At 43.5% G+C, this 26170-nt stretch overlaps 1 protein-coding gene across 6 annotated transcripts in view; it reads right to left on the bottom strand.

Moving 5' to 3' along the window:
- Positions 1-3207: 3207 nt before the first annotated feature.
- Positions 3208-26170, bottom strand: part of BLVRA (biliverdin reductase A) — a 76259-nt gene continuing 53296 nt past the window's right edge. For 5 of the 6 annotated variants that reach the window (XM_046670193.1, XM_046670192.1, XM_046670194.1 and 2 more), the window contains 3 exons: positions 23770-23877; positions 21611-21782; positions 15667-16027 (listed from right to left, as the gene is read on the bottom strand). In XM_046670193.1, the coding sequence (XP_046526149.1) occupies positions 15769-16027; positions 21611-21782; positions 23770-23877 (539 nt within the window). In that variant the 3' untranslated portion in view covers positions 15667-15768. Of the gene's footprint in view, positions 3219-6014; positions 6019-15666; positions 16028-21610; positions 21783-23769; positions 23878-26170 lie in introns of those variants that run through there. The other variant, XM_046670189.1, reaches the window with a different exon arrangement.

Raw genomic sequence — 26170 nt, 5'->3', positions numbered from 1 at the left:
TATACTCAATGTGAATGGTTAAAAGCTTCCCCTCTAAGATCAGGAACAAGACAAGGATGCCCACTATCACCAGTACTATTCAACATAGTACTGGAAATCCTAGCCAGAGCAATCAGACAAGAAAAAGAAATAAGAAGTGTCCAAATTGGAAAGAGGTAAAATTGTCTCTGTTTGCAGATTATATGATCTTATAGATACAAAACCCTAAAAATTTCACAAAAAACTGTTAGAACTAATAAACCAATTCAGTAAAGCTGCAGGATACAAAATCCACATGCAAACATCACTTGCAGTTTTATACGCTAACAACAGACTATCTGAAAAAGAAATAACGAAAACAGTTTTATTTACAGTGGCATCAAAAATAATGAAATACTTGGGAATATATTTAACCAAGAAGGTGAAACATTTGTACACTGAAACTACAAAATATTCATGAAACAAATTGAAGAAGACACAAATAAGTGAAAAGATAGTCTGTGCTCACGGATTGGTACTATTGTTAAAATGCCCATACTACCAAAAGTCATCTACAGATTTAGTACAATCTCTATCAAAATTACAATGGCATCTCTCACAGAAATAGAACAAACAATCCTAAAATGTTTATGGAACCACAAAAGACCTCAAATAGCCAAAGCAATCTTGAGAAAGAAGAACAAAGCTGGAGGCATCATGCTCCCTGATTTAAAGTTATATTACAAAGTTATAGTAACTAAAGCATTATGGTACTGGCATAAAAACAGACACACAGACCAATGGAACAGAAAAGAGAGCCCAGAAATAAACCCACACATATACAGTCGACTGATATTTGACAGGGGAGCCAAGAACACACAATAGGGAAAGATTGTCTCTTCAATCAATCGTGTTGGGAAAAGTGGATATTCACATGCAAAAGAATGAAACTAGACCCTATCTAACACCACTCACAAAATTAATTTGAAACAGATTAAAGACTTAAATGTAAGATGTAGAACCATAAAACTCCTGGAAAAAAATATAAGGAAAAAACTTCTTGACGTTGGTGTAGTCCATGATTTTTTGGATAAGACTCGAAAAGCACAGGCAACTAAAGTTAAAATAAATACGTGTGGGGCCAGCCACGTGGCCAACTGATTAAGTTTGTGTGCTCCACTTAGGTGTCCTAAGGTTTCACTGATTTGGATCCTGGGCGCGGACATGGCACCGCTCATCAAGCCATGCTGAGGCAGTGTTGCACACAGCACAACCAGAAGAATCTATAACTAGAATATAGAACTATGTACTGAGGGGCTTTGGGGAGAAGAAGAGGAAGAAGAAGAAAAAAAGAAGATTGGCAACAGATGTTATCTCAGGTGCCAATCTTTAAAAAAATAAATAAATATGTGGGACTATATTGAATCAAAAAGCTTCTGCACAGCAAAAGAAACAATCAACAAATTGAAAAGGCAATATTTGCAAAGCAGACATGTGATACAGGGTTAATATCCAAAATATATAAGGAACTCATACAACTCAATAGCATAAAAGCAAATAACTAAATTTAGAAATGAGAAAATCTTCCAAATTCATTTTATGAGGCTACCCTTACCCTGATGCAAACACCAGAAAGGACACAACAGGAAAGAAAACAACAGGCCAATATCCGTGATGAATATAGATGCAAAAATTATCAATAAAATACTACCAAACCAAACTCAGCAGCACATTAAAAGGATCATTCACCAGGATCAAGTGGGATTTATCCCTGAGATGCAAGGAGGGTTCAACATACTCAAATCAATAAATGAGATACAACATATTAACAGAATGAAAGAAAAAAATAATATGATCTCAATAGACACAAAAAAGCATTTGACAAAGTTCAATATGCATTCATGATAAAAACTCTTAACAAATTAGTTATAGAAGGAATGTATCTCAACATAATAAAGACCAGGGGCTGGCCTGGTGGTGCAGTGGTTAAGTTCGTGCACTCTGCTTTGGCGGTCTGGGGTTTGCCAGTTTGGATCCTGGGCGTGGACCTACCCACCACTTATCAAGCCATGCTGTGGCAGGTGTCCCACATATAAAGTAGAGGAAGATGGGCACAGATGTTAGCTCAGGGCCAATCTTCCTCAGCAAAAAGAGGAGGATTGGCAGAAGACGTTAGCTCAGGGCTAATCTTCCTCAAAAAAAAAAAAAAACCAAAAAAACCCTAAACAACAACAAAAACATAATAAAGTCCATTTATGGCAAGCCTACAGCTAACATTATGCCAATGGTGAAAAGTTGAAAGCTTTTCCTCTAAGATCCTGAACAAGACAAGAGTGGCCACTCTCACCACTCCTACACATCATATTACTGGAAGTCCTAGCCAGAGCAATCAGGCAAGAAAAAGAAATAAAGGCATCAAAAATGGAAAGGAGGAAGCCAAACTGTCTCTATGCAGATGACATGATTTTATATATAGAAAATTCTAAAGACTCCACCAAAAAAAGCTAGATCTAATCAACAAATTCAGTAAAGCTGTATGACACAAAACTGCCATACAAAAATCACTAGCATCCCTATACACTAACAACAAAGTATCTAAAAAAAATAATGAAAATGACTCCATTTACAATAGTAGCAAAAACAACAAAATACTTAGGAACAAATTTAACCAAGGAGGTTAAATATCTCTACACTGAAAACTACAAACCGTTGACGAAAGAAATCAAAGAGTGACAAATAAATGGAAAAGTATCCCAGGTTCACAGATCGGAAGAAATACTATCATTAAAAAGTCCATACTAACCAAGCCATCTATAGATTCCAGGCAATCTCTAACAAGATTCCAATGGCATTTTTTACACAAGTAGAAAAAACAATCCTAAAATTTTTATGGAACCACAAAAGACCCTAAATAGCCAAAGCAATCCTGAGAATGAAGAACAACGTAGGAAGCATCACACTTCCTGATTTCGAGCTACAATAATCAAAACACAACGGTACTGGCATAAAAACAGACACACAGACCAATGGAACAAATGGAGAACAGAGATATAAATCTATGCATATATGATCAACTAATATTTGACAATGGAGGCGAGAATACTCAATGGAGAAAAGACAGTCTTTTCTATAAATAGTGCCAGAAAAATTGGATATTTACATGTAAAAGAATGAAACTAGACCCCTATCTTACACCATTCAAAAAAATTAACTCAAAATGGATTAAAGACTTAAATGTAAGACTTGAAACCATAAAAATCCTAGAAGAAAACATAAGAAAAAAGCTCCTTGACATGGGTTTTGGCAACAACTTTTTGGATAAGACACCTAAGGCACAAGCAACAAAGTAAAAAATAAACACATCAACAAAACCAAACAAAACACTGCATCAAACTAAAAACCTTCTGCACAACAAAAGAATGATCAACGAAATGAAAAGACAACATATGGAATGAAAGAAAATATTTGCAAATCATATATCTGATAAGGGATTAATGTCCAAAATATACAAAGAGTTCATACAAGTCTATAGCAACAGAACATATAGCCAACTTAAAAGTGGGCAAAAGACCTGAAGAGATATTTTTCCAAAGATATACAAAAGGCCAACACATACATGAAAATGTGCTCAACATAACTAATCATTAGGAAATGCAAATTAAAATCACAAAGAGATATCACTTTATACCTGTTTAAATGGCTATTATCAAAAAGACAAGAGACAACAAATGTGGCAAGGATGTGGAGAAAACAGAATGCTTGTGCACTGTTGGTGGGAATGTAACTTCGTGCAGCGACTAAAAACAGCATGGAGCTTCCTCAAAAAATTAAAAATAGAACTATCATATGAGCCAGCACTCCACTTCTGGGTACATATCTGAAGGAAATGAAAGCAGCATGTGAAAGAGATATCTGCAACCCCCTGATCATTGCAGCCTTGTTCACAGTAGCCAAGACATGGGAACAACTTAAGCATTCATCAACAGATGAACGGATAAAGGAAATGTGGTGTATATACATATACAATGGAATACTATTTAGCCATAAAAAGAAGGAAATCTTTCACTTGCAACAACATGGATGGACCTTGAGGGCATTATGCTAAGAGAAATAAGTCAGAGATAGACAAATACTGCATGATTTCACTTATATGTGGAAGCTAAAAAAAAAACACAACAAAAAAAAAACAACTCATAGAAAAAGAGGTCAGATTTTTAGTTACCAGAGGTCGGGGTGGAGAATTGGATAAAGGTGATCCGAAGGTACAAACTTTCACTTATAAGTAAGTACTAGGGACGTAATGTACAACTATGACTATATTGTTAACACTTCTGTATGATATATTTAAAAGTTGCTAAGAGAGTAGATCCTAAAAGTTCTCATCACAAGGAAAAAAACATTTTTTTCTTTTTTCTTTGTCACTATAAGAGATGATGGATATTAACTAAATTTATTGTGACAATCATTTCATAATGTATGTAAGTCAAGTCATTCTGGACACCTTAAACTTATATAGTGCTGTATGTCAATTATATCTCAATAAAACCGAAATAAAAAAATATAAAAATAAAAATGGGAAAAGGACCTTAACAGACATTTTTCCAAGAAGACATACAAATGGCCAATAGGTATATGAAAATGCACTCAACATCATTAATCATCAGGAAAATGCAAATCAAAACCACAATGTGATATCACCTCACACTTGTTAGGATGGCTATTGTCAAAAGGACATGAGATAGCAAATATTAAAGAGGAAGTAGAGAGTAGGGAACTCTGTGCACTGTTAATGGAAATGTAAATTGGTGCAGCCATTATGGAAAACAGTAAGGAGGTTCCTCAAAAAGTTAAAAGTAGAACTAACCATATGATTTAGCAATCCCATTCTGGGTATATATCCAAAGGAAACTAAATCAGCATCTCAAAGAAATGTCTGCACTCTCATGATCATTGGAGCATCATGCACAATGGCCAAGATACGGGAACAACCTAAATGTCCATCGACAGATCAATGGATAAAGAAAATGTGGTATTTATACATACATATATCTACCCATCAATATTGATAGAGTAGACAGATATACACACACATTGGAATGTTAAAGGGTGCATATTTTCCATTATATGATGAATACTTCTGGAGACCTGATGTACAGCATGGTGACTACAGTTAATATATTGTATACTTGAAATTTGCTAAGAGAGTAGATCTCAAATGTTGGTAACAATGCAAGGTGATGGATATGTTAATTAGCTTGAGTGTGGTAATCATTTTACAATGTATACATGTATCAAACATCATGTTACACACCTAAAATATATACAATTTTTATTTATCATTCATACCTCATAATGTTGGGGAAAAAAGAATTTTTTAAAAAAGGAACTGCTTTCCTATGTACTTGCAATTAACAAGTGGAATGTGAAGTTTTACACACGATACCATTTACATTAACACCCCCAAAAATGAAATACTTAGTTATAGAACTAACAAAATATGTATAAAACCCAAATAAGGAATATAAAAAAATTCTGATGAATGAAATCAAAGAAGAACTAAATACATGGAGGGATATTCTATGTTCGTGGATAGGACCATTCAATAAGGTCAAGACGTTAGTTCTTTCCAGCTTGATCTATAGATTCAGCACAATCTCAATCAAAATCCCAGCAAGTTATTTTGTGGATGTTGACAAACCGATTCTAAAGTTTACATGGAGAGGTAAAAGACTCTGAATGGCCAGCACAATATTGAAGAAAAACAAAGTTGGAGGACTGACTTTACCTGACTTCAAGACTTACTATAAAGGTACAGTAATCAAGACAGTGTGGTATTGGCAAAAGAACAGACAACTAGATCAATGGAATGGAACATGAAGCCCAGAAATAGATTCATACAGAGTTAGTCAACTGATCTTTGACAAATGAGCAAAGGCAATACAAGGAGCAAAGATAATCTTTTCCACAAATGGTGCTGGAACTGCTGGACATCCGCACACACAAAAAATCTAGATCCAGACCTTATACTGCACAAAAATGAACCCCAAATGGACCACAGACCTAGATATAAAATGCAAAACTGTAAAACTCGTAGAACATAACGAGAGAAAACCTAGATGACCCTGGGTACATGATAATGACATTTTAGATACAGTACCAATGGCACAATCCACGAGAGAAATAATGGATAACCTGGACTTCATTCAAATTAAAAATTTCTGCTCTGCGAAAGGCAATGTCAAGAGAATGAGAAAACAAGCCACAGACTAGGAGAAAATATTTGTAAAGAACACATCAGATAAAGGACTGTTATCCAAAGTATACAAAGAACTCAAACTCAACAATAACAGATAACTCAGTTTAAAAATGGGTCCAAGACCTTAACAGATACCTCACCAAAGAAGATATACAGGTGGCAAACATGCATATGAAAAGATGCTCCACTTCATATGTTACTAGGGAAATGCAAATTAAAACAACAATGAGATAACTATTAGAATACCCAAAATCTAGAACACTGACAACACCAAATGCTGGCAAGGACGTGGAACACCAGGAACTCTCATTCACTGCTAGTAGGAATATGAAATTGTATGGCCACTTTGGAAGGTAGTTCGGCAGTTTCTTACAAAGCTAACCACACTCTTACCAGAGGATCCAGCAATCAAGCTCCTTGGTATCTACCCAAAGGAGTTGAAACCTTCCATCCACACAGAAACCTGCACACAGATGTTGACAGCAGCTTTACTCATAATTGCCAAAACTTGGAAACAACCAAGATGCCCTTCAGTAGGTGAATGGATAAATAAACTATGGTCCATCCAGACAATGGCATATGATTCAGTGCTAATAAGAAAGGAGCTCTCAAACCGTAAAAAGACATGGAGGAAAGTTAATTGCATGTTACTACGTGAAAGAAGCAATCTGAAAAGGCTACATACTGTATGATTCCAACATGGACACGAACCTAAAACTACTCTAAAAAAATTACGTCTATTAAAAAAAAAGTATACTGCCAAAAAATATAAGAAAAAATTTACAGAAATATCTCAGAAAGTTACTTAATAAAAACAGTATGTTATTTTTCTAGATTTTCTGATAGTGTGAAAATTTTCAAAAATCATAAATTGGGTTTTTTAAATCATTTTTAATAGATATTCACTTTTATACCTAATTTTTCAAGCATAAGTTTGTATTCTTTTCCTTAAAGAGCCAACTTCCACAAAATAAATAAGCTTTAGGTTCCCCAAAATCCATCCCTTGGGCTTCAAATTTATTTTTTGTTTGAGGAACATCAACCCTGAGCTAACATCTGCAGCCAATCCTCCTCTTTTTGCTGAGGAAGACTGGCCCTGAGCTAACATCCACATCCATCTTCCTCTACTTTATTTGTGGGATGCCTGCCACAGCATGGCTTGCCAAGCGGTGCCATGTCCGCAGCCAGGATCTGAACCAGTGAACCCTGGGCTGCCAAAGTGGAACGTGTGCACTTAACCGCTGCACCAACAGGCTGGCCCTTGGGCTTCAAATTTAACCACCCTTTAGAAATACAACCTTTCCTCAGTTTAACTGTCCCCTGACACTCCTATAAAAACCTTCTGGCAATATCAACCAACAGGCATTGCAAACCTACTCTCTTATATTACTTTTATTTACAGTCTACGTTTCTTTCCACTCTAGCTAGCCTGCATGCCCCATTATGGCACTTGTTTATTCAGTCACTTGTGCAGTGAAGAAACATGCCTTGGGTCTGTGATCTTACACTCCTTCATCATCCCAGATAGCCTCAGATTTCCGGAGTCCAAGGTTGCTGGTTGCCTAGGAGATGCCTGCTATTTGATAATGATGGTGACCATACGCATCCTGGGCTTGAAAGAAAGGTCCCCCCAAAATCACTTCTGATGTCTCAAACTCTTCTCTACGGCCTCTGCTCAGAACTGAGTGACCATCTCTGTCTTCCCACACCTGCTGGAAGGTTCTAAAGATTAGTGAAATTGGTCTATAAAATGTGTTGAAATCAAGAAACTGTTGCTAAGGAACTGTGAGTCAGAGCGAAAAATTGTTTCTTCATTTGGAATCTTCTACTACTCGAAATAAGCTGTTCTTTCAACACGGAAGAACCCAAAGTACTGGTTTTTTTCCTCTATTTTCTGAGTCTTGGGAGGCCAGTAAAGGCCGCTGCAAGCTCTCAGCTCCAGGCACGCTCAGGGAGAGTTGGAGCCCGGTATGACACAGCATGAACCTGAGGGGGCCTTGGGCCGCAGCTCTGCCTCAGTGGGCAGTGGGACAATCAAATGACAGCCTAACCCAGTCAGAGAGGGAGCAGGGTGCTTCTCGCAAGCAGCCCTGTAATGACTAACAAAGGAGCTCAGCATCCTCTCCAGCTGGAAGTGCTTGCCATTCTGGGACACGAAGCCACCACACAGGATTCTGAAATAGGAGAGCCAGCCCCTGTCCAAAAGAACCCCCAAACAATTTCTAAGACAGTGTAGATAGTATGCTACCATTTATATGTATTTTTTTTAAAAAAAGAGACAGAAGGAGAATATATGCCAGAATTCACCATTGCTTGAATGTGGCGGGACACATAAGAAATTAATCTAAACATTATGCTCCTTGAAAGATGCCAGACACAAAAGGCCACATATCGTATGATTTCATTCATATGCAATGTCAAGAGTAGGCAAATTCATGGAGAAAAAGAGAGTAGCGGTTGCCAGGGGTCAGGGAGGAGAGAAATGGGGAGTGACTGCTTAATAGGCATGGAGTTTCTTTTTGGGGCGATGAAGATGTTTTGGAACTGGATAATGGTGACAGTTGCACAAACTGCAAATATATTTAACGCCGCTGAACTCTACATCTTAAAGTGGTTCAAATGGTCAGAAGAAAGAAAGAGAAAGAAACTAATTTAAACATCAGTTTCTTGCAAGACATGCAGGAAAAAATGGGTGGTTGGGGACAGGGAAGGAAGCGAGATTTTTGTACTTTTGGTTTCTGAACTTAAACAAACAAAAACAACCCATCCTTCTTAGCCTGCGTGAATGTCACATTTAGGAGGCGGTTTCAATGTTTTGATGTAATATTTAAACAGGAGTATAGCTTTTTTTGTAACCCCAGAAAAACGATTCATGTTCTGGAAGCCTGGAGAAGCAGCATAGTCTGCAGACAAGAAGTAACAGAAAAATGATGCCTGCGCAGGTGAATTAATTAGCATAAAATTGCCCTGTGCCGAGGCAGGGGAAGACCCCAGTGAGCCAAGTGGAACTGCCCTGCCACGCTACTTCCCCAGCTCTCCCTTGGAACACAAAAGCAGGGAGTGGGGACACCGCCGTCTTTGTGCCAACGCAGATTTCATCATTGGAACTCTGTGGCTTTCTCTTTTTTCAACTGTCAGACTGAAAGGAGGCCAACCTCTCTTGCCTCCTCCTTCCTTGGGGATCAGCTCCTTACCAAGCAGCCTCGCCTCCCTCCACTCCTGCCTCCTTGCCAAGTGTTTCATTAGTTGCTTGTGATTAATTCCAGCTTGTTCTACATCGGATTTTAATGCACATGCAAGGTAGCGAGCCCAGGATGTCTGCTCTTGAGTTGCTTACACCCCTGCCCACTTCCTCCAACCCTGGGCCCAGGCTCCATGTGGAGGCACGTCCACAGGTGGGGGCCACCACGTGCATGCAGCCAGTGGTGGCCGCCTTCCCTGTCCTTTGCTCACCCTGGGCTTTGAGGAGTCTGTCCACTCAACTTGGTTCTCTCCGGTCTTTCCTTTGAAGCCAAAGGCTCCTGCGTAGAACATTTTCTCTCCTCCTTTTTCTCAAGGATGAGGTTTCCCGCTCCCTAATCCAGACAGACATTTCAGCTGGCAGTTCTAGTCTCCTGGATATCAGAGAAAAAGACTCAAGCTCCCTGCTGTGAACAGGAGGCCAGGTCCCTGGAGAGCCTAGAAGCCTGTAACATCATCCCTTACTCTGTGAGCTGCTGAGAGCTAGCTCTCTGCCCCATGGCAGCATAGACACTGATTTAAAAAAGTGACAGCAGTAGTCAGGGAGCAGCAAACTGCAGGTGGTGGGGGTGGGGTAGCCCTGGTTTGGGTCTTCAGGCAAGCCTCCAGCGCCCCCAGCCAGAAAGAACGTGTCTTGGCTCCAACTCTTGTCTTTGGCTGCAGTTCCCATACAGAGAACAGCTGGGCACTGCCATGAGAGCATCTCCATCCGTGTGAAGAAGTCTGCCACAGGTCGGCGGGGGGGGGGGGGGGGGGGGGGCTGCCCCCTGCCTGCGCTCCTGTGACTTTGGTACAAGGCTTGGGCAGTGAACGGCCTCTTTCAGACATGCTTCCTTTTCTGTGGCTGCATCCTCATTTGCGGTGACTCTGCATTCTCGCCTCAACTTCTCTCCTACCTCACTCCTAGTCCAAGCTTTCTGGATCCCACAGTGAAAAAGAAAAAATCTTTACTTCCTGGGCCCAAGTTGCAGCCTCTTGACATCTGATCAACACTGTTTCTCCTTAAAGCTGAATAAACTCTCATTCTTTCAGTGGTCCCTATATGGCCCCATGGAAACTCCCCAAGTAGCGTTTCCATAAAGGTCAGTTCCCTTGACCAAGAATCATCAAGGAAGAGTTGTCTGAAGTCTCTTCCACAGAGAGGAGGAAACCCCATTTTATGGTCTGGTGTCTTGGTCCTGTGTCTCTGCAATAACCCAGCTGTGGGTAAAGGCTGCTTTCTCTCAAAGGCATAGCCCTCTTTCAGTCACCTGCCTGGGGAGAAAGACATGGGCCCCGACCTCCTTTTCTCCAGGGCCCATCATCCTGAGAAGCAGCTCTACTCATGATACCCTCTCGCTCAAAATCCTCCTGAAAGGACTCTACAGATTATCTGGTCCTACCCATTCTTTCAAGAGGAAACAGAACCCCAGAGACATCAGATGATTTTAGCGAGGTCACAGTCCAGTTTAGCAGTGTTAGTGGGGCTGCAGCCAGTCTCCTGAGGTCCCACCTCTGTGTCCCTGGAGTCCTCCAGCTCTAGCCCCTTCCTGCCTCTCAGCCGCATCTCCTACCTGGCTCCTCTGTGCTGTCAAATTGCATTATTCTCTTCTTTTCTGAAAATACTCCTGTTTTCCTACTTCTTCCCTGTTTGGCTCGACCCAGATGCCACTTCCTCCCAGAAGTCTCATGCAGAAGTGCCCCCTCCTCCTCTGGGGTCCCCTGGCTTCAGGCTGTGCCTCTCTGAGGACACCACACGCTCCAGCTGGTGTGAGCCATTCCTCAGTAAGCTGTCAGCATCCTGAGGCAGGGGCCTCGTCACACTCACTTCAGCCTCCCTGGAGCCCAGCACAGCCAGCACACACGCATCGTAGGTCTTCATCCAATGTTAGTTGAACACAAAAGAATGAATAAATGACGCATACCAAAACCAGAAACAGTTAACAATGAAACTTGGAAAGTGTGTTCCAAGCACCCCTTGCAGTTTCCAGACTTTACATTTTGGTGTTTACGACATGACAGTGTCTATACCTTTACCTCGACGTGAGTTGGGGCATGAATACTGAAAGGAAAACCGCAGCCAGAGAGGTCTGAGCTCAGCTCTGGGCTCCTCTCCCTGGAACAGGGGCTGGCCATCATCTTCTGTAAAGGGCCAGACGGTAAATATTTTAGACTTGGGCCTACAGTCTTGGTCACAACAACTCCACAATGCTGTTAAAGCATGAAAGCGGTTGTACACAACACGTAAATGAATGAGCGTGCCTGTGTTCCGATAAAACTTTACACAAACAGGCAGTGGGCCACCAGTTCTGGCCTGCGGGCTATACTCTGCCATCTCCTGACTTATGTGAGAGAAACTGGCCACGTGGCTCAAATTCCGAGTCTCAGTTTCAACCATTTGTTTAAAAAGATGAATGAAAAGTGCTTATTGCATATGGCCTTATATGGGCGTTATTAAGGGTAAATGGAATAGAGTATGTAAAACTCTTAGCACCAGGCCTGGAGCAGACTGTTTGCTTAATAAGTGGTAATTAGCATAATTTTTTAGTCAGCAAAAAAGACTTTCCAACGTTCGTTAGTAGCTCATTCTCATTCCACAATTTCAAAGAAATGGCTAGGTTTAGGAAAGCCAACTGGAATTAACCAAAAGGCATTTCACGTGCCCGTAGATCCAGGGGCAGTGCTGGCCTCAGACACGGCTGGACACAGGGGTTTTGCACTTTTGTTCCTCCCGCCTGGAATGCCCGCCCCATCTCCCGCCTGCCTGCATCTGCTGAAAGTCTTTCTCAACCTTCAGGTTTCAGCACGTTCTTTGGCGACTTCTTGCCCGGAGAAAACTCTCGTTGGCAAAAGCCTTTCAAATCCTCTTTGTAGCTTTTTCCTAGTTGAGCTTTAACATTTATTATTTAAACAACATTTTTCTTCCTTACTAGTCCATGAGCTCCATGAGATTTTGCTATGCACATGAATCACCCTGAGATCTTATTAAAATGTAGATTCAGACTCTGCAGGTCTGAGGTGGGCCTGAGAATTTGCGTTTCCAATGTGCTCCCAGGCCAGCCAATGCGCAGGCTGCTGGTAGCACACCACCCACGTTGACTATCGAGGGCCTAGCTCTCTCGGACTTATTCTCTTCTCCTTTCCCATTTAGGCTCCCTTCACAGAGAGGTTTGCCTATTTATGTCTTTCCCCTCAATCTCCCACCCCAGGTCTCCGAGGCTTTCCCTGACCTCACAGCTCTTCTCTCATCCCCTCCATCTCCATCACCACTGCTTATCAAAGAATTTTCCAAAAACAAGCTCTCTCCTGAGGAACTCTAGCGTCACTGACTAAAATATTCACCCTTTTTTTTCCACTTGATTTTTCAGGCAAAGGACCACAAGGAGATAACATACGGTTGAAATTCAAGGGGCCAGCAAGGAAGATTCCTTTTTCTCCTTCCCAATTTTAGGGACCAATTAAGCTCGACGTAGGGGAGAGATGAAGCATTTCACAAAGACTCAGTTCTATGATGATAAAGCTGATTGGGAACGTGGCTGGCATCTACAGCCAGGTAGCTGTGCTAATCCACCCTCTGTTGGAGTAACGTAAGTCTTCAAAGCTGCAGGCGACTCCATCATCGCAGAGGAAGAGGCTGCCCCAGTCACCCACCACGTGGACAAGCAGAGAACTCAGGGGAATCGAGAGGGTGGCTGGCTCGCATGCTTTATCACTTTCTCAGCTTTACCTGTTGGGCAGGTTACTCCTGCCAAAGGAGGAGTGGGTGAGGGCAGAGAGGGGTCCCTGGAGACAGTCAAGGGCACTGCAGAGTAAGTTACTTTCCTCCGAGAGGACCCCTTAACACTTACAGGTGTGAGTACAGTAAAAGGGATAGAAGACTTTTCCCTTCAAGTTGGACAGAGAGCCTAATTTGTTCTCAAATATCAGACCTCAAGTCCCCCTTTTCTCACTAGACTTTCCAAGGAGTCAAGACAGCCTAAAGGCAAGGGAGAAAAGGGAGGTCACCATTTTGGGTACTATGAACAAACGGCTGAGGGATACTTGTGGCTCCTTTACTCTGTGATACTCTGGAAGAGAAGCTGTGTGTTGGGGGGGAGGTCTTCAGGGGAAGGCGTATTTGGGAACGCTGCAGTGGGTGTAGCCAGGATGGCTGCAGAGCCCCCAAGGAAGACGACGGCAGTGTAAACAGAACTGTAAGAAGACCGCTGCTCCATCACCATCTCTCCAGGTTCGGTTCTGTCCCATCTCCTCGTCGTCCTCCTCTGCAATTCCTACCAACTAGTAAAATTAATGGATGTCTCCATTTTGAGTCTCTTGACTACAGATGAAACAAGCTTGAGATGAATAGTTATCAATACCAGTCAGTATTCACACAGCCCATGACAAAGACGCTCTCCTTGACCAAACTTTAGTCAGGCTCCTCTGAGCCCTCTTCTCCACTAGGCCTCGACCTTTGGACTTCCATGTCCGTCTTGCATCGCCCAATTTCAACAAAAATCCTACTCAGTTTAATAAGAATCCCTACCCTCAATATCTGATCAAATTCCTCATCTCCCACCCTTGGTATCTGACCTCCCTGGCCTCCCTTCAGCAAGAACCTGTCAAGTTGGTTCAGCTAGAATTATGCTTCCTCTGAGTAACCTTCCATTCACTGACCCCCACCCTGCCCCTTGGGTATAACCCTCACTTGCCCTCGCCGTATTCCGGATGGAGCTCAGTTCTATACGGGGGTCTCTGCCTCTAGTGCAATAGTCCTGGATAAAATCTGCTTATACCACTTTACTGTCCTGTTCTGGTTTTCTTTGACACCCACCCCCACTTCCAATATCAAACAGGAGCCAGTGTTTTTGAAACAGCAGAGTCCTCAAGCCCAAATGGGAGAGGCTAGTGCACAGCATTTTAAACATCAGATATTTCATATTTACTCCATGCTGGACGCTGCACAGCACACAAAATATATACAACACTTCCTGGCCAAGGGACATTTGATGTGGATAATGAAAGAGAAACAACTGACCAATATTTTTTACAAATTATTTTATATGGCAAATAAAAGAATAACCTAGAGAATTTTTTTTTTTTTTAGATTTAAGTTAGTATCTTTGCCTGCTTTACCTCGAGGCGCTATGGTGATAAAATAATAGAAACAGAGTTTGCCTCCACCAGTGACCTCACAGCTTTTGAACTGGTTAAACCTCACAATGGCAAGTGGGGAGTAGGCAAAAACCAAGAGGGAGACACTTACAGAAGCAAGAAATCTAACACAAGCTTGAAGACAATGCAACAGGACACAGAGCAGCTTCCTGGACTCAGCTCTGCTGCAGGGTCAGCAGAGTCTGACTCAACATGAGCGACAAGTCCAGACAGCCCACGGGCTGCAAGAGCGAACACACTTGTTGGCTCTCAATGGGGGCCTCCTCCTCCTCGGTCTCAAGTCTCCCCTCCTCCTGGCAGCCTTCTGAGTGCTTCCCCTAAACTGGAAACCTCACCACGCCACTCCCATCAGCTAACAGCCTTCAGCCTCTACCCTGCCTAGTAACAGCGCCCCAGCTCCTTCACCTGGCTTACAGGGCCCCCCACGGCCAGAAGGCCTCTCCGGGACTCCCTCCCCAGCCCTGAGGTCGCAGCAACACTGTTCCCAGGGCACATAGCAGGCTGCTTATCACTTCCTTCTCCTTGCTCACGCCAGTCCTCTGCCAGGAGAGCCGTCCTTGGACCCTTGCACAGCTAACCTACTCATCACCAAAGGCTGGCTGCGAGTTTTCCCTGAACCCTTCTCCAGATGGCCAGGGGTGTATCGCTTTTATTGGACCAACGACTACATTACAATGCCCGGTTTGTGTGACTGGTTCCCTTTGGACGCTGAATCGCTGAGGCAGTGGCTATGTCTTATTCATTTTTAGAATCCCCAGGACCTAGCACAGTCACCCAGCCAAAGTTTGTGAGGGAAAATAAAATTCCTTAAAGAGGGTTCAAGGCCCTATTGCGTAGTGGTTCAGTGCAGGAGTGGGGTTTAAAGGCTGGTTCTGCCATTGAGTATCCGACTGGCCTCAAAGAGAATTTCCCAAAACACTAACGAAAACAAGCCTGGTAACATCCACCTAACTGGGCTGCCGGGCAGAGTAAATGAAACCAGGCAGGCAAAGCATTTAGCCAGGCTCAGCCACGGCGAGCTCCCACCTCATTCCCACCGCACGTGCCCTGTCCCCAAACATCAGTCCCAACACGGGGGGTGACAATAAGCAAATCCTGTTTACCCAGGACATGTTTAATTGTAAGAAGAGAGAGAACGGTCAACTCCGGTCGGTCTTGCTAGCGCCTGCTGCCACCCCCTCTTACTCCTTTGAGCAGCAGTGTTTCTGGATTTCCTCCGCCAGCCACAGGCAGTGCAGGATGCGCTTCTTTTCAGCAGCCAGTTCCTTTTCTGAGAACTGGCCCAAGAGTTTCTGGACAAATATATTTTGATCTTTCAGGAAAATATTCTTATTGACGCCTACATTTGGCATATTCTCCAGGGACCCAGATTTGAAGTGGAAGCTTAAATGTCTGTTCCGTTTGAGACCAGGTGCCTTCTCTTCAATCCACGTGAGCGGACTGCGGAGACAAAGAAGCAGATGTTAGAGATGACAAACGGACGCCGCTGGCACCTGAGCGCCCGCTAACAAGTCCTCTGGCACCCACAGTCCGCAGCTGCTGCTTTAGGCGGTGACGCAGGCGGCATTCCGACCTCCAGCAGCCTCACAAGGGCCGCGGATGACTGTTTCCAACTTCACTGCCAGATGGTCCTTTATATAAATTTACCATCAGGCTGGGGAATTCATCCAATGATTTTGTGTGGACACCAGTCTGTTGCTCAGGAGCTCTTACCCTGAGTCTCGTGGTCCCTGTTAGGGGATCCAGACAGGGGCTACAGGCAATCCATGAACCACTGGAGATGGGCCAAACTGTTGTCTCCACGGATATGTGCATTTGTGTGGGAAAGAGTTCTTTCATTACATTCTCAAACAAGTCTACGAGCCCAAGCACATGCCGGAAAATACCAGATTCTCGCTGCAGATTAACAAAGCCTCTGTGTCCACGCCACATCTGTGCCCCAGGCTGATGCCAGCACTCGCAGAAACCTAAAACCCAAACAGAGTGGACTCCACCCCTCTGAAGTCTCTCCTTTCTCTGGCTTTATCTTTTCTGTCCTGACAGTAGCTAAGAGCTGTTATCTGCCCAACAAAAAACGGAGAAACGTCCTAAGTAGACAATGACCTACAGTAAGAAGCTTCATTGAATAATATTCCAGGAAAAACAGAAAATCAGCTTTTAAAAATATATTCTAAAAACAATACAGCATTGATTTAAGGACTTTTTAAATAAAAAGAAAATCCATAATTCTTTCAACTAAATAAAAGTATCTTTAGTTTGAGGCAATCATTTCAAATATTTGTCTATATGCATGTAACATGGAAATCATCAAGTATAAATAATTTTTGATTATGCTTCTTTTACTTATTTTAAAATATTTTTATGATCCTAGAAATACTGCTATGATGATTATTTTTGGCTGCATAGCATGCACAATTGATTACATAACTTATTTAATATTTTATTGTTGCCAAATATTTAACCTCTTTCCAATCTTAAATTAATCTGGATACCCTGCATTCAACATCTTCACACAGATACACATATACAGTGTTCCCTCCTCCTTTTCCTTAGAACGGAGTCCCAGGAACGCGATGACTAGGTGTTGGTCTCTGGCTGCTTCTCGCTGCTTTCTCCTCCCCTTTCTTTCTCAGGGATGAGTCAGGGTCAAGGGCGAGGGAATTGTGTTGGGCTGTTGCGCTAAGCGATGGAGTTTTCAGTGTAAACAGGGAAAGTGCTAGATCCTGACCAGCATCGGGGTCTCTGCCTTCTCCTCTCTCCCGCCACCACCGCTCAGACTTCCCCTCCTCTCCCACTGGGCCGCAGAAGGGAGGCCTGGCAGGGCCGGGTTAGACCAGCGTTGCTAAGGATGAAAGGAAAGTACCTTTGATTGTTTGTTTCTTCTCTGCCTCTAGAGTGATGGGCCAGGATAAGGCTTAAGACGTAGGTGTGGGGTTACAGGGAAAAGGCCCAAGCAGGTCACTAGATTGTACGGGGCTGTAAGGCCAACCTGGCTTACCAAGAGCTACTCTAGAGTGTGGAGTGAGTGGTTAAGAGGAAAAGATCTGAAGGACATCAACGAGGAGCCACGCCAACACCCACACGTGCAGGAGACATCAGGAGAGAGTTGAAACAATAACGTCCTCGTTTTGTGGTCACTGACAAGTCACGCTGTTTCCTAATCCTGTACTGAAGTGAGGACACAGGCTGCGGGCACTTCACTGCCACCTGGGTGGAGCAGAGCGGAGGACAGGACCTGGTCCCCTTGTGCCCTGGGCCTGGACGGCACTCAGCTCCAGACACCCCAACCAAAAGCACCAGCTTGAATTCACAGACAGCTCCTCTGCTGCTCCTCTCTGTGAGAACCTTCACTTGCAAATATCTGCATTCACTAACCCGGGCAGTGACTACCTGCAAAACGCTTCTTACTTCTCAGCTTCTACAGGAAGATGTTCAAACACATGCACATCCTCAGCGTCCGCAGGTGTCTGCAAGCACCGCGGAGATGGCGCCTCCTGGTGGCGCTCCTCCCCCAGCCCTGAAGGACGGGCAGGCAGCGGCTGCATGGCGTTGGCACCACTCCCACAAACTGGCTTCAACAGGAGAGTTGAAGCGTGTACCTCTTCTCTGTACTGGCTATCCACAAAAGATCTGGGTTGAAAAAGCGTTCTAATGCTTATTTTTACAAAGTTTGAAAACTGCTGGTAAAATGAAAAGAACACGGGCTTGGGCATAAGTTGCACTAAGGCTGCCAGGCTGACTCTGGGATCTGAGGCTAATGATAACTGCTTCACCGAGAGGGGAGGACAAGGCCTGGTGGGGTTTCCATGATACCCCTTTCTCCTAACCTTCCTGTGCACTCCTGGGGAGAAGGCGTGACAACCTCAGAACCGGAGACAGGCTGCCTAAGTGTGATTCTCACACCATCACTTATAGCTCTGTGCTCTTGGCAAGTTTCTCAACCTCTCTGAGCCTCAGTTTCCTAGGTGATAAGAATAACACCCATTTCAGAGCTGGCATAAAGATTATATGAGAAAATCCCTGTAAAAGGGCTCGGCCCAGGCCCAGCACGTAGTGAGCACCCAATAAACAGTAGCTGGTACTCACACTTGTACAACAGGGATAAAGTAATGAGCCCCGTCCTGCTCGTCCTTTTATTGTGACCTTTCAAGATCACGCCTCCCCACCTCCCCAGCCCCTGCTGTGGTTCCACTCCATCCCACAGCGTGGTCTGAAGGTAGCTAGAACTTAACACACTGTGTTTGGGAACAACTGGCAGTGGCTTCTAATGTGTCGTGACAAGCCCTGCAAAGACATCTACCCACCCCTGAAACAAACTGTGGCTGCAGACTGCGATGAGCTAGGGACAGAGGGAAAAGAGGCCCACAGAGCCCAAAGCATCTTCCCCAGGGGAGTCAGAAGCCAGGGCTGCATCCACAGGAGGAGATGGCCTTTCTCTGTCACACAGTGCACTGGACCCCGGGCACGGAACCCGGGCAGCGACCAGTCTGCTTTGAAGATCTGCAGTTAAGCAAGTTTTCTATTCTGGAAGTCACTAAAATGACTTGTGTGTGAATCAATGCTAGCTTATAAATCAAAAATTCATACTCAGGTCAGGCAAAGAATCTAGGAAGGAGTAGTTAAATTAGTAAACTAGTAAAACTAGGTGTTCAGTCTGTCAACTAAAATATTTGGTTATGATTTAAATTTTAAAAAATAAATGATTACTATAGGGGCTGGCCCCACAGCTGAGTGGTTAAAGTTTTGTGCACTCCACTTTGGCAGCCTGGGGTTCGCCAGTTTCGGATCCCAGGTGTGGACCGACTCCACTCAACAGCCATACTGTGGAGGCATCCCATGTACAAAGTAGGGGAAGACTGGCTACAAAGTGGGGGAAGAAGACTGGCACAGATGTTAGCTCATGGCTAATCTTCCTCAAGCAAAAAAAATAAAAAATAAAAACGAGGAAGATTGCAACGGATGTTAACTCAGGGCCAATCTTCCTCACACAAATAAATAAATAGATAAATGACTATTACAAACTCTATCAAAAAGCTGGTCTAACTTCTTCTAAAAGATTAATTCCCATGGCTAGTGTTTTGTTTGTCAGCTTGTTTTCTTTTGTGGTGAGGAAGATTGGCCCTGAGCTAAGCATCTGTGCCAATCTTCCTCTATTTTGTATATGGGATGCTGCCAGAGCATGGCCTGATGAGCGGTGTGTAGGTCATGCCTGGGATCTGAACCTGTGAACCCTAGGCCGCCGAAGCAGAGTGCATGAACTTAACCACTGCCACCAGGCTGGCCTGTTTGCTTCTTTTTTTGAGGTATGTTGACATGTAACATGTTAGTTTCAGCCCATGGCTAGATTTTTTTTTTTTTTTTTGCTGAGGAAGATTAGCTGTGAGCTAACATCTCTGCCAATCTTCCTCTACTTTATATGAGGGTGGCTGCCACAGCATGGCTGAAGAGTGGTGTATGTCCACGCCTGGGATCCAAACCCATGAACCCAGGCAGCCAAAGTGGAGAGCGCCGAACTTAACCACTACAGCACAGGGCTGGATCCACCCATGGCTCGTTTTAAAAGCTCATGGTACAGACTTTACAAGCATCCCAGAATGTGATGACAAAGATTAATATTAATGCTCCTTATTTATTGCTTTAATACCAGATAAAAATAAATTTGAGATATTCCAAACATTCTGATCCATCTAAGGAAACTTCTCATGTCCTTCATTCTAACACAGAGTCTGAGGGTTCGAGGGAATGCAAAAGGTTAGGATGTTTCCTCTGCTTCAATTTCCCAAGCAGTAAAAATAAGTCATGATAATAAGAACACGGCTTTACCTTTGGTGGTGGTGATGTGAGGTTACAAATGCAGTCTGTGAAGTGGAAAGTACTAGATGAACTTAAGAAGTTGTTATAATTGGGATTTGCCATCTGTCCCGGCCCCTCACCCAGAGCGTGCCTCCCCCTGCAGTGACGGGTCAGCCTCTGCTTCCCTCAAGTCTCGTTTCCTGTCTGACTCCTCCTCAGACGTCAAGCTTTCCCCTCTGAGAAGTGGGATCTGACCCCTCCAGCCCCGTTCCCTGTGCTCCTGAGCACCCTGAGCTGCCTTCAGCTCTGAACACAGGGGGCCGCACCTGTCATGGCTGCAATTCTAACACCCCACAGCCAGCGTCACAGTCAGGGGCCCCACGCCATCCCTCCACATGCAGCACTTCCCAGCTCTGCACGCTTTCCCTGCACCTGCGACCTCTGCCCCCGCCCCTCTGCAAAGGGGAACCTCCTGGAAAGGGACACAGATCAGGCTTCATTCGGAACTCAAATACTTCTCTCTTTGTAACTACCCGAAGGTCTGTTTCTTTTACTACCAAGACACTCACCTATCTGGAAACACATATAGAAACACTCTAAAACTCTGGCTGTTTGAAACATTTTACACAGTGCAAATGTTTTTCAAGGAAAATTATGAATATGCTTTTGTTTAAAAAGACTTGGTGTGAGAAATAAAGAATCAGAACATTTCGGGAATAGAACAACAGCATGACGTGATGGTACAGCTCACTAAGTTGTGGTCACACTGAGGAATGAATGTCTGGACGTGTGATAAGCAGGCACGGTAAAATGCTGACGGCAGGATCCGGGTGGGAGTTGTACGGATGTTCAGTAAAATTCTTTCAGCGTCACCCTCTGAAACTTTCCTAAGAAAATGTTGGAAAGAATGCAGGTCACAGAGGTAACTGGATCTCTGCCTCTGCATCTGCTACTGCTCACTTGTGTGGCGTAGGCAACCTGCTCAAACTCCGCCAGCATCCGCTTACTGCAAAGGGGATCCTGTCGGTCTTGTTTACCTTCCAGGGCTGCAGTGAGGATGAAATGAGGGAAGAGAAGCGCAACCCCCGCACCTGCTCCGTCTGCAGAAGCAGACAGCCCTTCTGGAGTGGGGGCGGGGTGGAGGCCTGCTGGGCTACCTCCAGATTCACCCTCGGGAACACACGAGGACGTCCTTAAGCTCCCTCCTCCTCACGGGGTCTCGCGACCTACCGTTTGTTCTCTGTCTCCAAGCACACAGTCATTTTCATATACTGATCTTCCTTTCGCTGTTCCAAAGTGGCGGACACGAGAGAAAGCTCCCCAAAGAGGGAGACCAGCCAGGTCAGGCGAGAAATGCCACTGAACGCGGGGAAGCCAAACCGCTCTTCTTCCAGCGGGCCAGCTGTGGGGAAGCACAAACACGTGGGGACCGGGAAGCGAGGGCCTGCCAGCTGGAGAGCAGGCGGGCCGTGGGGGCAGGTACGACAGAGGGTGAACAGACGGGGCGAGGTGATCGGGACGAGGCAACCCTGCCTGAGGGTGTGGGTGTGCAAGATCACCAATAGTACTGATGAAACTCAGGTGCCTGACTGCAACTATCGTAAAAGCACCTCCTTTTTTTCTTGTTTTTAGTAAAAAAAAAACATTTTATTGGAACCAGCAGTCCGTCTAGCACACAGGATAATAAAGATGTTTCAGGCTTCTAACATATATGTGTATGTATATGTATGTAAACATACGTATACTTATACACACATATATACATACATATCTATCCTCTTCTGTTAGTGATTTAAAAAGTCTTCTAAAAAAAAAAGAATCAGGTATTTTAGCCCCTCAAACCTATATTTATATGTATGGAAATACACACCATGTAACTGTCTGTGTAATGGCAACAGGGTGAAAGCATCATGATAGCCATAAAGCAAGCAGTAATACTTATAAACTACGTCAATATCAAGAAACTGATACAGTGTTAAGTGTTTTCTTAGTCTTCATAATCTCGTGTACAAAAGTACATTCAGAACGATCCCTGTGGGAGAAATCCATCTGGCCAAGATACTGCTGCCCACTGTCCCCAGGACAAATTTTAAGCATAACCTAAATTTATAAGACTTCATATCTGCTACGTTGCTCTATAAGCCAAAGATTTCTTGTAACTTTGATATTGGCTTAAAGCAATTCATGATTATGAATATGTTCTAAAAAAGGTTAAGTTATAAATAAAAGCAAACAAAAATTATGTTTCGTAGACAACACGGTTTGAAATCACTGAGACCTAAGCGTCAAACTTGAAAAAGAAAGGCAGCTCCCTCTGGGCTGGTGAGCGCCTGCTCTTGATCTTTGGAGAGGACCGAGAGGTGATCGAAAGTCTGAGCCATGAAGTCAGAGGCCCGAGCGCCAATCTGGCTCAGCCAGTCAACTGTTTAGTCAACTTTGTGAGCACTCCCCTCTCTGAGCTGCATTTTTTTCACCTGTATAATGGGGGTAATAAATACCCACTTTATAGGATTATCATACGAATTAACACAAACTAATGCATGTCACATACTTAGCATAGTTCCCTGTACAGATCAATGGTTATTATTATTTGTCCCACAACTCTCATTACCTCACCATTTTAAAGGATGAAGATGGATTTTGCAATGAGGTTCCATTGTATTTTCTGGAAACTCATGAAGAGATGACTAGTTTTACCATTTAACTATTCCAGACCATGTCAGGCTTTTCTTTCTGTAAGAAAAGCCCTCAGAAGGGTGGCCCAGACACCCTTGGGTGTAACCAAATAAGGAGTCCATCCAAAGGTGACCCCAAGAGCACGAGGCTCCAGGACACTCCTGTCCTATTGTTAATGGAGCTGCCTAAAGAAGGACAAACCCAAAGTAAATAAGCAAACATATGGCAGACCAAATATTTTGGCCGCAGCCAAGGTCCCTGTAACCTGCTGGAGGAAGAAGGGGTTACGCATATTTTATTTGCTCCACAAAGAGAAGTGTAAAAATGTTCTCTTGTCCAAGAATGCGTCTCTGAGTCCTTTTTAAAAAAAGAGGTTTCATTTTCAACCTCCTGTGGAAAAATAATCTCCAATTTGTTAAGATTTCATGAGGGGAAATTCTACCTAACAGACCGACCCAGAAGCGTAAATATGCTTGAGACTGTAACATATGTTTTACCCAAGGCCCACCAAGCAATTCCATCTCACTTGAGGAAAGAAGCAAAGTAGATATTTTTGTTTGTGGAAGCATGGGGAGATTAAATTAAATTGGTCCTCAGTCAGAGAGTCTTTAGGAAAAATGAATCCAAGCGCACATCTAGAGAGCTAGGCAAGCAGCCCAGTAGCCACTGGCCTCACCAGTTACGCACAACCTGGGATCCCACCTAAAACTGACCTGTGAAGAGAAGAGAGCCTTTCAGCAGGTCTTTCCCCACCACTTCCTTCTTCAGGAATGCAAACTCCTCCATCAAGAGTTCAACATGCTCCTCGTGCAAGACTCTCCCTGTCAGGACACAAATGGAGGAAAAAAGGCGGTCATCACCCACTGTGTGTGCTTGCGCATCCCAGAGCCTAGGTCTGTCTTCCTCCAGCGCAGAAGGACACACAGACCTCAGAACTGCCCCGAGCACCGCTACACCTGCACACTCAGGTAAAGGCGGCACCAGCTCTACGCTTACAACAGAAAAGAAAATCTGAGAAAGCAACATGGTGTCCACCCGCCCCAGAGCAAGATGAGACCAGGGACGCGTCTGAGAGCCAGCTTCTGTTTGGGACAGAAGGGGCGGCGTGGCAGAGAAACCTCAGAAACACGGAGAAGCAAAGGGATTGGGACTGAAGAAAAGAGAAGAGATTGTTGGGACTAAAGGAGAGGAGCTAAAATTAGACTCTTTATTTCATAGAGTGGGAAGCATCAGATGACTTTTTAAAATTATCAGGCTGGAGGGAGGATAAAACCTTAACATTCATAACTAAAATTTTGGATTCTAAAAGAAAGCTGTTAAAAACTGTTGCTCTGCTGGCTTTTTTACATCTAGGCCAGGAGTTTCATAAAATACAGAACTATTTTTTTTCCTCCTCAATAGCTCTTCATTTTCAACCCTTCTCACGTGCCTATTTTTTCCATATATTTTATCCCGTATTACCAACCTCTCTAGGTTGACAGAACAAAAAAAAAAACCTAAGGAAAATTTAAAGAATAATAAAGCCCTTTTATTCAAGTACGTTTTATTTTCCCCTTTTATTATTTATTTATTTAGAAACTTTGTATCTTTCAACTGCATCTAAATAAGCTCTACGGCTTATTTACTACTCTTTACAAGTTTGTGCCCTTAAACGCCACCACTCTCATTCTCACCACCCTGCCATCCCCTGGTAACCACCATTTTACTCTGTTCTTTACAGATTTATTTTAGATTCCACATAAAAGTGACATCATACGGTACTTGTTTTTCTCTGTCTGACTTATCTCCTTATCTCATCTAGCGTAATGTGCTCAAAGTGCATCCGTGTTGTTGTAAACGGGAGGATATCCTCCTTGCTCAAGGCTGAATAATGTCCCACTGTGTATACACACCACATCTTTTTCATCCATTCATCTGTTGCTGGGCATTTGAATCGTTTCCACATCTTCGCTATTGTGAATAATGCTGCAATGAACACGGGAGTGCAGATATCTTGTCAAAACCCTGTTTCCACTTCCTTTGGGTTTATACCCGGAAGTGCAAGTGCTGGATCATATGGCAGTTCTATCCCTAATTTTTTGAGGACCCTCCATAGTGTTTTCCATAGTGGTTGGACCAATTTACATTCCCACCAACAATGTATAAGTGTTCCCTTTTTACCACTCCTCGCCAGCACCTGCTGTCTCCTGTCTTCTTGATGACAGACATCCTAAAGGTGTGAGGTAATATCTCATTGTGGTTTTGATTTGAATTTCCCTGATGATTAGTGAGGCTGAGCATCTTTTCATGCGTCTGTTGGCCATTTTGATGTCCTCTTTGGAAAAATGTCTATTTAAGAACCATTTTGTGATTAAGTGTAAAGTGTGGTTATGATCTACAGTTTCACTGAAACACAGAGAGAAATCTGGGCGAGTGGGAGATTCTCCTGGAACATTGGCCGTTGCTTAACTCAGCTTCACAGAAAACACTGCAGAATGTGCTGGGCTGGTTTCTGCACCTCAGGAGTGGGTAGCCATGCTGCCTGTCTCCAGACGGTTAAGTGTGTGGGAGAGTGAGATCCCTTCCATCCTCTCCCTAGACCATGAAGAAGGCAAAGAAAGCTTCTTACGAAAAGTTGAACCTTATTTCCTGTGGGTGGCTTTGCCCACATCTGCAGGCCTATAAAAGGACGCTGGGCATCTGGGAAGTTGGACCATGTTTTAGAGGATGCTGTGTTTTCTCTAGCACTATGTCCATATCCATGGTCATCAAAGAAACTGTATCTTTGCTTCTTTTTCTATCATTCACTCAATGCTCTACTGTGATAAACACGTGTGGCAACCACAGTGTATACACACACACACACAAATTCATATACATATATTCCTAGATCTCCTTCTTGAAAGAACTTAGAATCAGAGATACTTCAAAAGCAATGAGTACACCTGGTGCTCTTAACATCAATATACCATTTACTGCACTGTTGGTGGGAATGTAAATTGATGCAGCCACTATGGAAAACAGTATGGAGGTTCCTCAAAAAATTAAAAGTAGAACTACCATATGATCCAGAAATTCTACTTCTGAGTATTTATCTGAAGAAAATGAAAACACTAACTCAAAATTTCATCTGCA

This window comes from Equus quagga, chromosome 8 (genome assembly GCF_021613505.1).
Source record: "Equus quagga isolate Etosha38 chromosome 8, UCLA_HA_Equagga_1.0, whole genome shotgun sequence".
Classification (NCBI taxonomy): domain Eukaryota; kingdom Metazoa; phylum Chordata; class Mammalia; order Perissodactyla; family Equidae; genus Equus; species Equus quagga.
The sequence above is the reverse complement of the archived record's forward strand: the minus strand, read 5'-3'. Positions and strand labels throughout refer to the sequence as shown.